The 13,792-nt window shown below is 50.3% G+C and overlaps 1 protein-coding gene across 2 annotated transcripts in view; it reads right to left on the reverse strand.

Annotated features, from left to right (window-relative positions):
• ANOS1 (anosmin 1) overlaps nt 1–12,468 on the reverse strand; it is a 163,057-nt gene extending 150,589 nt beyond the window's left edge. For both annotated transcript variants that reach the window (XR_012067469.1, XM_072956008.1), the window contains exon 1: nt 12,144–12,468. Coding sequence is in view for 1 of the 2 variants with exons in the window: in XM_072956008.1 (XP_072812109.1) it covers nt 12,144–12,350 (207 nt within the window). In the remaining variant the exon portion in view is untranslated. The remainder of the gene's footprint in view (nt 1–12,143) is intronic.
• Between the last annotated feature and the right edge of the window lie 1,324 nt (nt 12,469–13,792).

The raw sequence follows: 13,792 nt of genomic DNA on the forward strand, positions 1-13,792 counted from the left end.
GGGGCAAAACTAAGTCGCTTGTCATGATGGACAGGCATGGAAACCTGAGTATCTCAAGTATCTCTGTCTGCACAGAGATTTCTAAGGAAACAGTCGCACATTTCCAAATGTGGGGATGATGAAGATGATGACTGTGGATGCTCATGGTGGTGATGATGGTGGTGGTGGTGGTAGTGATGATGATGATGGTGGTGATGGTGGCAGTGATGGTGATGATTATGACAGTGGTGACAATTATGATAGTGATGATGGTGGCGGCAGTGATGGTGATGATGGCGACGATTATGACACTAGTAACAATTATGATAGTGGTGATGGTGATGATGATGGTGGTGATGATTTGGTGGTGGCGGCAGTGATGCTGACAATGGTGATGATTATGACACTGGTGACAATTATGATGGTGATGATGGTGGTGATGATTTGGTGGCGGCGGCAGTGATGGTGATGATGGCGATGATGATTTGGTGGTGGTGGCAGTGATGGTGATGATGGTGATGATTATGACAGTGGTGACAATTATGATGGTGATGATGGTGGTGGTGGCAGTGATGGTGATGATGGCGATGATTATGACACTGGTGACAATTATGATGGTGATGATGGTGGTGATGATTTGGTGGTGGTGGCAGTGATGGTGATGATGGTGATGATTGTTTACTGGTGACAATTATGATGGTGATATGATGATGGTGACTGTGGGTGATCATGGTGATGATGTTGATGATGATGGTAGCAGTGATGGTGATGATGACTCCCCCATGATTGGAAATGGTCTTGGTATTTGCATCCCATAGGGGTCTGCTCATCAGCTGGAAAGCAAACTGATGGCCCTGAAATACCAGGATCCTTGGCATATGTGGTTTGTTATAACAGCACTTGGAAATCTGGCCAGGGGGTGGGGTGACATCTCACTGTAAGCTGTGCATCGTCTTCAAAATCTCTCTTACTATTCTAGGTTGGTAAGTGTTTGTGAACTTTCCTTCCAGTCCACAAAGTATAACAAACAGCATAAATTTCAAAAGAGTGCTATTCATTCCAGTAGCACAGGCAGTCAAAGGCAGGAGCCGAGACGTTTATTTAAGTCTAGAAAGGACTGTCTCCCTCAATTATGTGTTATCAGAGAATGAAACAAAAGTTGATGGACTTGCATCAGATGAACCATTTATACAAACCCTACAGGGACACAATAAATAAAAGGTGAAATCACCTTTAACCTGAAAGGTTTATTTTTGCTTGTATTTAGAATTTTTCAATTGTTTAGTCTTTCTTTTAGAGAAGCTGTCAGTAATCTCCCAAGAATGCCATCCATCTGGTTTGTCTTTAGGTAAGAATGCCATTTGCATTGGAGGGAGACAGGAACAACAAAAATACTGTGATGCATTTCAAATGTGTGAATTATTAATGCATTAGAATATTATAGTGGGTGAAAAAGGTATAAACTAAAAACAGAATACAGAGAAAACAACTCTAAATTGCTTAACTAAATGAATTCCCATCATTTCTCTTGTCCCCGGCACCAGTACAATTAACGACATTTTTGGAAGGTGATGGATTACTTTAGAAAAGTAATGTTTCTGGTTTCTTTAAAAGGACTCTGTTATATATTCATTTATAGACTTATAAAACTGTCACTTCTTTGGATATAATCAGAAATTAGCTATGAAATTTAAAAAGTCATCAGTGACAATGAGATACTAAACGGAGAGGAAACATGCATTTTCGTTCGCTGAAGGTTATTTGACATCCTGTGCGTACCAGCTGGGAACAAGCACTTCTCTAAAATGAAGATTGTGATCACCATACATTATATGACTTTCAACTGGTGACAGCCTATCTACCTTTTCTTTCAAAGAAAGAAGGTAATACGAAATACCAAATTACACATTTGGAGGTCAGTCTAACACAGTGTTATTTTCAAGTTGGCAGGACATTAATAACTTGGAGAGCAAAATCTTATTAAATGACAGAAGTTACCATTTAAAACAAAAGGATAAGTAGAATGTGAATTAAGAGCTTTAGTTAGCTTTTTTCCCCCTCTTGATGAGCCACTGTTTCTCAGATTCTCCTAAGGACAGATTTTTGCACTTCGGGGGATTCAAGGACTGCATTCATCACCATTTTCTTTTCATGTGCAGCCTTGAGAACTGCCTAATTTCTTTTCTCAGAATCCCTTATTGTCCAATTGTTTTTATCTTACAGAAATGCTGAGAAGAATCATAAAGGGTAAACAGAAACACACACACTCCCTGAACCAAAATAAAAGGAAAGCAAGCATATAAAGCACCCCTGAGTTCTTGGAAGTAGCTGTCACGTAAGTACCAGCTATGCTGACCACTTGCAAATACTCCGAATGTGTCCCGCCACCACACAAAACAGCCATGGCAGCCAGGAATGAAGGTCAAGGCTGAAGCCCTGAGACTTGTTATTCCCAGACAACAAATTCATCCTCTATGACATCAAGGAGTCCAGCTGTTCGTGAAGCATTTCTGCAAGGATCAAAGTAACACTCTGTTTTGTTAGACAGAATTTTGGTAGACCTAAACAAAATCAATTTATAAATGAAAAAATAGTCTTTATCTAAGAAATTATGATAATGTGTTCAGTGCTTATATATAAACATTTAAAAGGTGATTTATGATTATCCTTTCTTCACTGCAACAACTCTTGTTAATGATTTGCGTAAATGTCTGTCTCTTTTTTAGGAGAAAAGAATTCTCTTGCGGGCAGGAAGTGCATGTCGGTCATGCTGGGTGCCCAGAATCTAAGATACCTGCAGGATAACTGTGTGTGGCAGATTCCTATTGGCTGGAAGAAGAGCTGGGCTGGACAAATGCACAGGGGACGTCATTGATGGGCTGATAGTTTTCAAGGTTTTTTCTATCACCCAGCAAACTTTCAGTTGTCCACAATTGTGCGGCTCCGTGATGCAGTGGTGCCCCCGGGCGCCAACGCAGGGTGAGAAATGGAGGTCCCTTTCCCCTCAAAACTCCGGGATTCTCAACTGCATTACCAGTTGGTGTTTCTCCTCTGCCTTGTCTCACTGTCAGCATGCTGAGAAGCAGGGTCATGTAGTATAAATATTTGGGAATATGAAGATTAGGGCTTGAGCTTCTGCTATGAAGCCTTGGTTATCTCACTTCCCGAGACCTCACAGCCTTCAGCTGTCTTATCTGTAAAGCCTCACAAGAGTTGCTGTGAAGGTCAAGTAGATATTTATCTGACACTACTTTGTCAACACCAAGACGTTATAAAATGCCAGGAACCTTCTAACCTGAGGCTCAGTAACTCAGGTGACTTTCTTAGTTTGGGTCCAGCCCCACCCACATTCAGAACGGGGGTAGCCAAAGTACGATGGCACGGAGATGAAGGTGGGGAGGGCAGACCCCTTCTCTCCTTCTTTTGCCCACGTGGGGCTCTTTCTTCGGGATGCTGGGGAGGATCCCCACAGAGATCAACTGAATAGATGAGAGCTGCTGCTGGTGTAGACTGGCTTCACCCACACCTGTAAGTGTGATAACCGGCTCCCAACCAGTCCTGCGGAGCAAAGCTGTGTCACAGCTCCCCCAGCGGGCTCCCAAAGCACGGCTGCTGGCTGGGGGGCTGATGCTGCATCCTGCCCATTGGGAGCCACTGAGAGTCCCCAACAGAGGGACCTAACTACTGCGAGAGTCTGCGTGGGAAGAGCTATTCTGCACGGGAAGAGCCCAGCTTTCGAGGCTCAGCTCAAGCCTCGCCTCCTCTGGGACACGTTCCCTAAAGCGACAAGCCCCCTCCTCTGAGATCTCATACAAATAACTCTCCCTTGTGGACTGACGTGGTCTGTTTGTAAGTCTTCACCACTACTAGACTATACATCCCTCGAGAGTAGGGCTTTTACAGCCTCATCTTTGAAATTGCAGCAATCCATCGATATTAGCTGAAATAAATGGAAGTGATTAAAGGGGTACTTTTTAAAAGGGAGAGACAGATCCAGCATTCACAGTCTGTGATTTGCATTAAAATGAGCCATAAACACTGCTTCCATAAATCTTTCCTTACTTACTGGCCGTCAGGGATAACTAATTCTATCCAACCTGCTCCACCATCAGGGAAAATGCCTCCACTCACCATTTTGAAACCATGTGTGAAATCTTTTAAGGCTACAGAGGGGACAATACGTCCTGGGGGATGTGGTGCCTCTGGCTGCCTGCTGAGTAAATCCAAAGTTGGTTAATATCTGAATTGGTTCTCCCTGCTATCTCCTTAGACCCGTCAGGGGCGCTGTGGTTAACGATGTTCCCCACACCATCCGCTGTCCACCTACCACACAACCATTTCAAGGTTGCTGTACTAGTACAGGTGTCCCTTGAGATCCGTGGGGGACTGGTTCCAGGACCCCCGTGGACACAAAAATCCACGGATGCTTGAGTCCCTTATATAAAACGGCAGAGTACAGCCAGCTCTCTGTATTTACAGGTCCCTCACTTACGGATTCAACCAACTGCAGGTAGACGGAACCAGCACATACAGAGCACCAGCTGCGTATGTTTTTCATATGGGCAATGAAGGAGCATGATCTGCTTATATACTGGGCTCAAGAGTTGAAACTTCTTTGCTGGGATCATCAGGAGAGATAAAGTCAAATAACAAAATGTTCTGACTCTTAGCACTTCCTCATTTAGAAAGATCCTTTTTTATATCTGTACGAACTCTCAAGATTTTTTTTAAAGGGACAGTGGGGAAAAGTCTGAGCTCAGAGTTGTGAAAGCTGGGATTTATTTTCACTTCTACAGTCTACTATCTGTATGTGCTTGAAAAAATCATTTCTGTAAGCATCAAGCTGTCTAATCTGAAAAACACCTGTTTTTCAGATTAGACAATTAGGTAAGGTATCTCTGAAGGTAGGCGTCTGAGATGGGGTTTCGCAAAAGCAGAGGCTGAAGGGGGGATTTCTGTGTATGTGATGTACTGAGGGGAGCTCTCAGCAGAGGGGGAGGGAAGAATGGGGGGAAGCTCAGTAGGGTTGTGATCTCAGCTAGAGAGTTGCATGAGCCTGGCCCCATGCAATGCTTTGGAGCATAAATTGCACAGAAGAGTTGATCCCAGCAGGACGCTGGCCTCCTGCATGCCCAGCAATGAGCCACTGGCCATGACTCACCCTGTCAAGGGAGGAGGATACAGTGCCTTGCTGGCAAGATGGTACCCATGACGGAAGGTTAGTCTCTGAGGGGGAGCAGCTGTAAGCTATTAGCAGCCAATACAGGATGCAGGTGGCCAGCAGGGTGAGGGACAGAAGGTCACCAACAGCATCTACCGAGAAGGAATAGGTTCTATGACCTATTTTCAATAGGTCAGAGAATCCAAAAGAAATCACACGTTGTCTAAGGATAGATGGTGCAAAGATAACTAAAGTGTTAAGAATATTCGTTTTATCAGTCTACTATGGTATTGTGGGAGACCTCATGCCGACCTGAAGCCCGAGTTACGTACGGATATCTGATTAATGTAAAGAGGAAAAGCTAGGTCATACTTAATAAATGCCGTATGTTGACAGACAATATACTTTTTTACAACATGGAGTCCAGAGTGAGTGAAAAGGAAGAGCTGCAAGGTGGCCGACGTGAGAACGCCAAAGACCTGGGAGCTAAGACGAGTTATGCAGTCATCTGCACAAGGCACTGCAGCGGAGGGAGTACCTGCACTTGCCCCTGCTACTGCTGTTCATACACAAGACGTCTCCTGACAACACAGGGATGCTTCAGTGACCACCATCCCAAAGCCCCGACCCTCAAGACTGTTGAAGAGTCACGTTTCTGGAAAGCAACACCAAGTCACAGGTAGGAACTTCTCCATTTCTGAGTTAACACAAGCAGTGCCCACCAGCACCTTCCTAAGTGTCTCTACCTAACCGTGAAGTTTGACGCCCGTTCGCTGAAGCATACCAACATAGATTCACCAGATTTCATTGCATAACCTATTTCAAAGAAATATAATAACCTCCTACTTATAATTAAGTTTCTTAAGTGAGAATGCTTACACCAACAGCATTAATTTTAAAGTGCAGATCTCCAAACATCCATACACATATGTACTGTTAGTATACTGAAATGCATATAAATTTATACTGTACACAATATACATAAATATAAACCTATTTCTTGTCTAAGAAAGGCACAAAGAAAGGAACAAGTCGGTATTTTCTAATGTGTTTGACAAATGTTCTACAACAGTCACAATACGATAGATTTTTAAGTGACATTCAAGGAGAAACACTGTATTAAAGACAAAACTTTGCCATGAATAGCCTAGTGTTTAGTTTGGAGCAAATTCAGAAATTCTTGGAAACACAGCCAAATGTAAAGGTCAAACCTGAGGATGGCCTCTCTTCCCAGGGACTTCCTGGCATCTAACTTCAATCTCACTGAGGGCCAAAGTGACACACCAGGGCGGAATATATTCCTCACAGAACCGCTGCTCCAAAACTCTGGGAGCCCCAGGGCTGATCTGTGGCTGCTAAAGGTTTTTGATGTGCTAATTGTTTGTTTACTTTTTCTTCGAGGAGAGGCTGGTCCTCTAAGCAGAATGAGCTAATCACCAGCTTAGTTCCCTCTCTTGCCAAAACAAACAGCTTCCAATTACTGCGAGGAAAAAGCTTCTGATCTCTAATCAGCTACCCAAACGAGCCTATCAGGGGTAGTTTAAAGAGTGAATAATGTCCCACTAAGCAACAATCTCTCAACACTAATAACAGTCTAGAGCCCGAGGGCAGAGGCTGCCAGCAACCTGCTACTTATCTTAGACAAGATTCCATGCCCCTTTCCCCAGCGGTCTGAGGTCTGGTGAAGAAACAGTAGCCCTCCTCCACTCGGGCCACTCCTCCTCCTCAGGCCTGTGCTACTGAGCCTCCCCTGAGCAAACACAGGCAGAGGAAGGGCAGGTTGCAGGACTGCTACCAGTTAGGGGGAAGACTGTCTATGAGGCTCAGAGACTTGGTTCCACCACCGCCTGGAGGAGCAGGACCTGGGGAGACGGGCGGAGTCTCCACCACCAACCTCCCAACTAGCGTAAAAGAGGAAGTCCCTCTCCAGTTAAAGGAGGTTCACCTAAAAAGAGCCCTAACTTACGTCAGGCACATTCTCCCTCCTTTCCCTCTAATATTCTAGCAAAGTTGAGAAAGTAAGTGCAGAACAAGCAGGTTACACCAAGGAGAGCATGGTAACCTTGGACGCCATGGACAGCCCTATGAAGAACCGCCACAGGCGGGCTTAACCCCCTGCGAGGGCCCAGCCCCCTTGACGTACCAAGCCCAGACCAGGGCTGGCTTCAGGGGCCCGTGACCAGTGCACGTGGTGCGTGCCCAGAAAGGGCCTGGTGCCAGGGACTGACAGCTCCGAGATCGCTATACTAAAATCCTTAGTTATTTTATCTTTGAGTTTGCACTTTGCACATGAAGTCTGATGGGATATTGGAGCGTGTTCTGGAGCATCATGCATGATGCTGCCTCCCCCTGCCCCTTCCCAGGAAAGATTCTCAGCTGCCCAATCCCTGGCCCCCTGGCACCCCAGTCCTCACCCAACCTTTCCCTCCTCACCCTCAAGTCACTGTTATACTCTGCCCCCTGCAAGGACCTGGGAGTGGGCACAAGGAGGGTCAGAGCTGGGCATGCGTGTCTTGAATTAGAGGTGGTTTTCCCCATCCCACTCTGGGAGCACCATTCTGTGTTTAGTCCCCAAAGTCCAAGACTCCACGGTAACAAGCCTATGCCCTCCGTGATGCAGGTACCTAGCTGCACCCAGCCTTGAGGCCAGCCAAGCGTGTGGACTCTCAGGGGTGAAGCTGCCAGGCCTCGGCTAGGAAGAGCCCAACCTGTACACTCATGGTGTAGACAGAGACGGGTGCCCTGGGGGAGCAGGCCTGCAGGGGAGGCTGGGATCTAAACATCTCCACCCCAGTGCCTCACACTTTCCAGTGCCTCCCAGCCCTGCAGCAACCAGGCTGGAGATAGGTGGTGCACACCTGGTGCCTCCACATCTGGGCCTGGGTTGGCCTCACCTGTCAATCATGGGGCTGTCAACCTTGCCTAAAAGCACCCACCTGGGGACTGGAGCAGCAGGATGGGGAGGCCCCTGGCTCACCTTCCTGAGGATTTGGCCAGAACAAAGTGCGACACACTGGTCCAGCAGCTGGCAGAGCAGGGCAGGGGGCAAGTGTCACGCTTGCTCAGGCCCGGGTACCTGTGATGGTCCACATGTGTCCTGCAAGATCTCTTCGTGGAGCACCCATTGGGCACACCCTACAGTGGACACGTTTGTGGGGGAGGTCCTCTCTTCCTCCTTTCCATCTTTCTGAGCCTGGTCCCACTCATCCCTCCAGGGATGCGCCAGGACATCCACATTGTGTACCACTGGTGATTCCATGTATGGGTGAAATACTCTGATGTTTGCCTGCCTATAACTAACATGGGTGCTGCACAAGAGAAAGATGAACAATGAAATCCAGGCCAATGACTTACTGTTTAAATTATCCTTTACCGAGAACAGCCCTGGACAAAAAATTTAACACACCATGACAGGTCAAGAGGGAAGGGTCACAAAAGAAAGAAAAGGTTTTATATTTTAATACCTTCAACAACACTTCTTTTCTTGCCCTTTGAATAATGGAACAACCTGCACGTTTCCATATCGTCCTGGTTCCTGAAAATAAGATAGCCAGTTCTGAAATAAATTCACCAACTAACCAAGAAAATCCTAAACATAAAACAAACAAACAAACAAAAAAAACTGGTAGCCGCCCTTGCTGGGAAGCCAGCTGCACCATCTATTAGCTTCTCTGCATCCCGGGTCCTTATCAGTTACAGGAGATCAATGGTACCCTCCTCGTGGTGGTGGGATGAAATGAGAGGCTTGGAAGACACTGAGAACAGGGACTGGTACTTAGCGATCTTTCAGCCCCTTTAATACCACTGCTTTCACTATCCCCAACAAGTTCCATGATCTTCACCTTGCTGGGCAGGTTTCCCACCAGACACATGAGAGGCTGAAATTTTAAGAAGGTGATCAGCCCATGATCCCCATCTGCCAAGTGGCCAAGCCTGACGCAGAGCAGACCTACTTGGCTGCAAAGCCCACGCCCCTGCTCCTTACCCTACAGCTCGGACCTCAGCTGCATTCACTAATTAAAGTGTGTCCTTTCCAACCACTTCCATTGGCAGGATGTTAACCACATGTACACGTGATCCATGAGAAATTGAAGTGGCAACATGCTAAAGGCCCTGCACCTGGCATCAGGGAGCTGGGTACCAATAACCTGCGAGGTGCTACCTGGTGGGGCATCACTTCACGAGGGCAGCATCAAGGAGTGAAAGAAACGACGTCATTCAGAATCCATCTCCCTTGCAGCATGAAATTCTAAGCTCTTACAGGTCAGGGACTGTGCCCACATAATGCAGGATACAGATAATTCCAACCTTCACTGTCATCATTCCCACTTCCAGGCATCAGTATGGGGTCCCTGTGCTTTCAGGCAAGGTTAACAGCCCCATGATTGACAGGTGAGGCCAACCCAGGCCCAGATGTGGAGGCACCAGGTGTGCACCACCTATCTCCAGCCTGGTTGCTGCAGGGCTGGGAGGCACTGGAAAGTGTGAGGCACTGGGGTGGAGATGTTTAGATCCCAGCCTCCCCTGCAGGCCTGCTCCCCCAGGGCACCCGTCTCTGTCTACACCATGAGTGTACAGGTTGGGCTCTTCCTAGCCGAGGCCTGGCAGCTTCACCCCTGACAATCCAGTTTGTTGGGCTCAAGGCTGGCCACCAGCCTTCTCCCAGCCTAAAAAAAGCAGTCTGAAACTGTGCAGAAACTGAGAATTGGCACCTGCTCCAGAAAAAAGCCTTCCGCTGGAGTGAATTTGCACAAGTGGGTGGGGTGCAGGCACCCTGATAGAAGGGCTCTTCGCAGCCCTCCCCACCCATTAATAAACACCACGTGCAGGGTAGTAAGTTGGCTGCAGCCTGCTCCCTCCCTGTCCTCCCAAATTATTGAAAAAGGGGGAGGGACAGGGAAGCCTGAGGGTTTTTTTTTTATAAGGAGTTTGTGCTGCTGTCTTTTCAAAACTTAAAGCTTAATCCCTGCAATTTAGATAAATCAGAGAGGCATTACCAGGTGAGGGTTAAACCACCAAGAATGGCTTTGCAATTGATTGCAGAAACAGCAGTTATTAAGTCCTAACTGAGTAATTTGCAGCTTATTTCGCCCCAGCTAATTAAAATGTAATCAGGATTGTCTGGCAATGTGTATTCTGTCAGCAGTTTTTCTTCCGAAGAGAAATCATGCCAAGAGACCACAAGGAAAGCCTTTCACGCGAACTGGCTTGATCTACACTGCTTCTTTAGCTGCTGCAACTGTAAAACAAATAAATTACAGCAACTGACAATTCAATTTTAAAAGAGGGAAGGAAAGGAAAGGAAGAAGAAAGGAAAGATACTCTTTCTGCCTGGGAATGGGCTGCCGCTTTGTTTTGTTTTCTATCCATGTTTAAACAGTGAAGCATCTTCTCAGGAGTGACTCTGAGCGCAGGGCAGGCGGTTTTGAAACCAGGTGGCTGGGGAGGAGCCCTCTCCAGGATGACCGGGTAATTTCAGCGCTGGAGACCACACTCCGCTTTCCCTTTCCCTGCAGACCCAGGAGGACCTCAGAGCCTGCCACGTTCTGAAACCCACGGGATGTCACTTCTTTGGGAAGAAACAGAACCACGCTCTCAGGCACGTGCAAACTTCCCGAGCTGGTTCACCCTCTGAAGATCCCAACTTTTGGTTCTCCTCGTGCTTCCGCGCGAGCTTTCATCAGCTCTCACACCAGGATGAACATCCCTGAAGGCTTCAGAGGATCAGTGATCGCCTCTTGTCGCAGTTTAGTTCCCAGGGCCCCTTGGAGGGCCCCCTTTACCCCGCCCAAGAGGAAGAGGCGCCCCAGTTTCTCTCTCAAGGGCGGAGGGCTCGGCTTAGAACCCCACCAAGGGGCCCCCGTCTCCTTCTGGCCTCCGCAGTTCTCCCTGCGGCGAGAAGTTGCGATCTTAGAACAGGTGAGCAGCTAAGAATAGAGATGAGAAGGCGAGGGAGAGAACCAGTACAGACAAGAGAAATAAAGTGCGTGAATAATTTCAGAAAGCGCGCTCGGATGGGCTGGGGAAGGCAGCTGCGATATGCTCCTGGGTCGGGGCCAGGATCGGCTCCCGTGCGCCCACCCGAAGCCAGGGTCCCTGAGCGAGTCCCGCGGGGGTCCTCACCACTGTGGCTCCCTCCAAGGCGAGGACAAGGGTCCCGGCCATCCACAGGCGATAAGCGTGCTATTCCCCGAACCTCCTCCACACCCACACTCGCACACGCTCCCCTACTCTCAAGACGACAGAACCTCCGAGGGCTGGGGGAGATACTGGTCCCGATAGTTCCGTCCGAACACGGCGCCTCCGGGTGCCTTGCATCCCTTCACTTGCTCTCCACGCTATTCACAAGCGAGACCTAGAAGCTTTGGCGCTCCAAACTGGGGTGCACCCAGCTGCCATCAGCCCCTCCCCCGCCCCAACAACCATGCTGGAACACACGACTTCGTCCAAGTGCCCTGCCTGGGACTCGAAGGGTGGACCGTCAGCTCTAGGCCCGCCGAGTGGGAAAGCACAGTTGAAGACAGACAAAAGTGTCGGCCCGCGGGCACCTGCGGGGCCGGGGTTCGTTGAGCGGGTCCCCGGGCGCAGCGGTGCGCGCCTCCCGGCCTCGCTCGCTGTGTAGGCGGCTTCGAGGGCCCGGAGCGCGGGAGAGTTTGAGGGTCTCGCCACCAGACCGCAGGTCCGCGCGCGGAAGTCTCGGGCAACCAACAAACCCACGCTCCCACCCTTGATACCCACAGAACTGCTCTCCCTCCCCAAAGAAACCGCCTTTCGTTTTCCCATGGTTAGAAGGGAGTTAGAGAAAGATGCTGCAGCCTTCCTTTTCCTTTCGGGAGCAGAGAGGGAGCTGGAAAGGAGGGTTCTCAGACCCGACTGTAAAACTCACGCCGAGGGAAAGCCGAATCTGCCGGCTGAGCTGGGCGACAAGTTTGGGCGCCGAGGCTGGGAGGCGCGCGCCCGGTACGCGGCGCCAAGGAGGACCCGGGCGGGCGGCGGTTCTTACCTGGAAGTGCTGGAAGAAGGCGGAGATGCGCGTGATCTGCAGGCTGAGGCACCTGGAGGCGCAGCGAGCGCGCTGGACGCTCCCGACCGACAGCGACTCGTCCAGCCGCCGGGCAGCCGCCGCGCCGGGACCGGCGGCCAGGCAGCCCCCGGAGGCCGCCAGCCAGAGGCAGAGGGTCAGGGCCGCGCCGGGGGCCCCGGGCACCATGGCTGCGGGTCGGGGGCGCGGGCGCCGGGCGCTGGCCGAGCCTCCCAGCTCCGCGCCGGGGCCGCACTGCCGGGCACCTCGCGGCGGCCGCAACTCCGCTGCAAAGTTCAATCATTCAACTCCGGCCCCGCGCCCTCCCCGTCGCCGCCCAGCGCGCTCGGCCTCCAGGGGTGGGGTGAGGGTGACAGGCGGCCGCGCCATTGGCTGGGAGGAAAGTGAGTGACGGGGGGCCGGGCGGAGGGCGGTGGGCAGGTCCAAGGGGCGGCGAGCCCTGCGCTCAAAGGGAGGGGGACGCCGGCCGGGTGCCCAGCCGGTGGTCTGCTCCCCCACTGCACGCTTTCGCTCCTGCCTGCCCCCACCTCCCCCCGCCAGCCAGGTAAACGTCAGGCGAGAACCAGCCCAGGCCGGGATGGGAGATGCTGTCTTGGAAAGCAGGGCTTGGGGACCCTCCCCACCCCAAGGGCGTCGGAACAGACTAAGGAAGGACGGCGCGCCCCTAAGATGTAGGCTTTCTTCCCGGGTCCTACTCTGGGTTCAGCTCCGCCCGGACTTTCGCACATTTGAATTTCCCCTTTCCCGAGCAGTGGAAGAGAGCCAAGGAACCGACCTGAGATGCGTGTCAGAGCAGACCAACGCCCGGCAGGGATTTCGACTGACACGTTCCTGCTCCCTCCTTCCCGCCTTAGTATCACCTGGGCCACGTTGGTTAATGAGACCCACGCACCTAGCTTCCTCAGGTGTCTGTTGTTCTAGGAAGCATGGCAGGCCCAGCGTGAGGGAGTTATTCAAAATAGAAAGCTTTCCTACACTCTACTTGTATTTGCCCCAGGTGTCTTGATTTCGCCTTTTTAGCAGCAAAATCACCTCTTGTAATCTGCTCCAATGCTCTCCCCCCACCGCCACACACACACACACGTCCTCCCTCCCCAGCGTGGGCCCTGCAGAGGAAAGAGAGGCCCGGCATCTGTAACACAACACCCCTCACAAAGCTCTGTGCTACCCTGAGCTCCACTGAAGTGATGGAGCCCAGCCCGCGCGCAGGTAGGAGACCCCACAGAGAGCCAAGCTCTGCAGAGGGCTGTGCTGCACACGTGGGCGTACTTATATAACACGAGCCAGTCAAAAAGCCGCATGCACACTCACTCATGCAGATGCGGGGCAACGCACTGATATTCCTGTCAACTGACACCCCCACATTTTCATACAGAATTGCACTTACGAGTTCTGCAGCCTAGGATCTTGGTGAAGCGCACAACTGAGCACAGCTGGAGTGTCTCTCTGCCCTCCACGCGCTCAAAGGTACAGCACCAAGCTGCAGGCCCCTTTGAATAGAGCCCATGGCTTCTTCCAACCTCGGATCCTCTCCCCCAAAAATTCCACACATTTTCCATTCTGAGATCTTCCTGTTAAAGGGTAATTACAACCATCTGCAGTTGTCCTGG

This window comes from Vicugna pacos, chromosome X (assembly GCF_048564905.1).
Source record: "Vicugna pacos chromosome X, VicPac4, whole genome shotgun sequence".
Taxonomy (NCBI): domain Eukaryota; kingdom Metazoa; phylum Chordata; class Mammalia; order Artiodactyla; family Camelidae; genus Vicugna; species Vicugna pacos.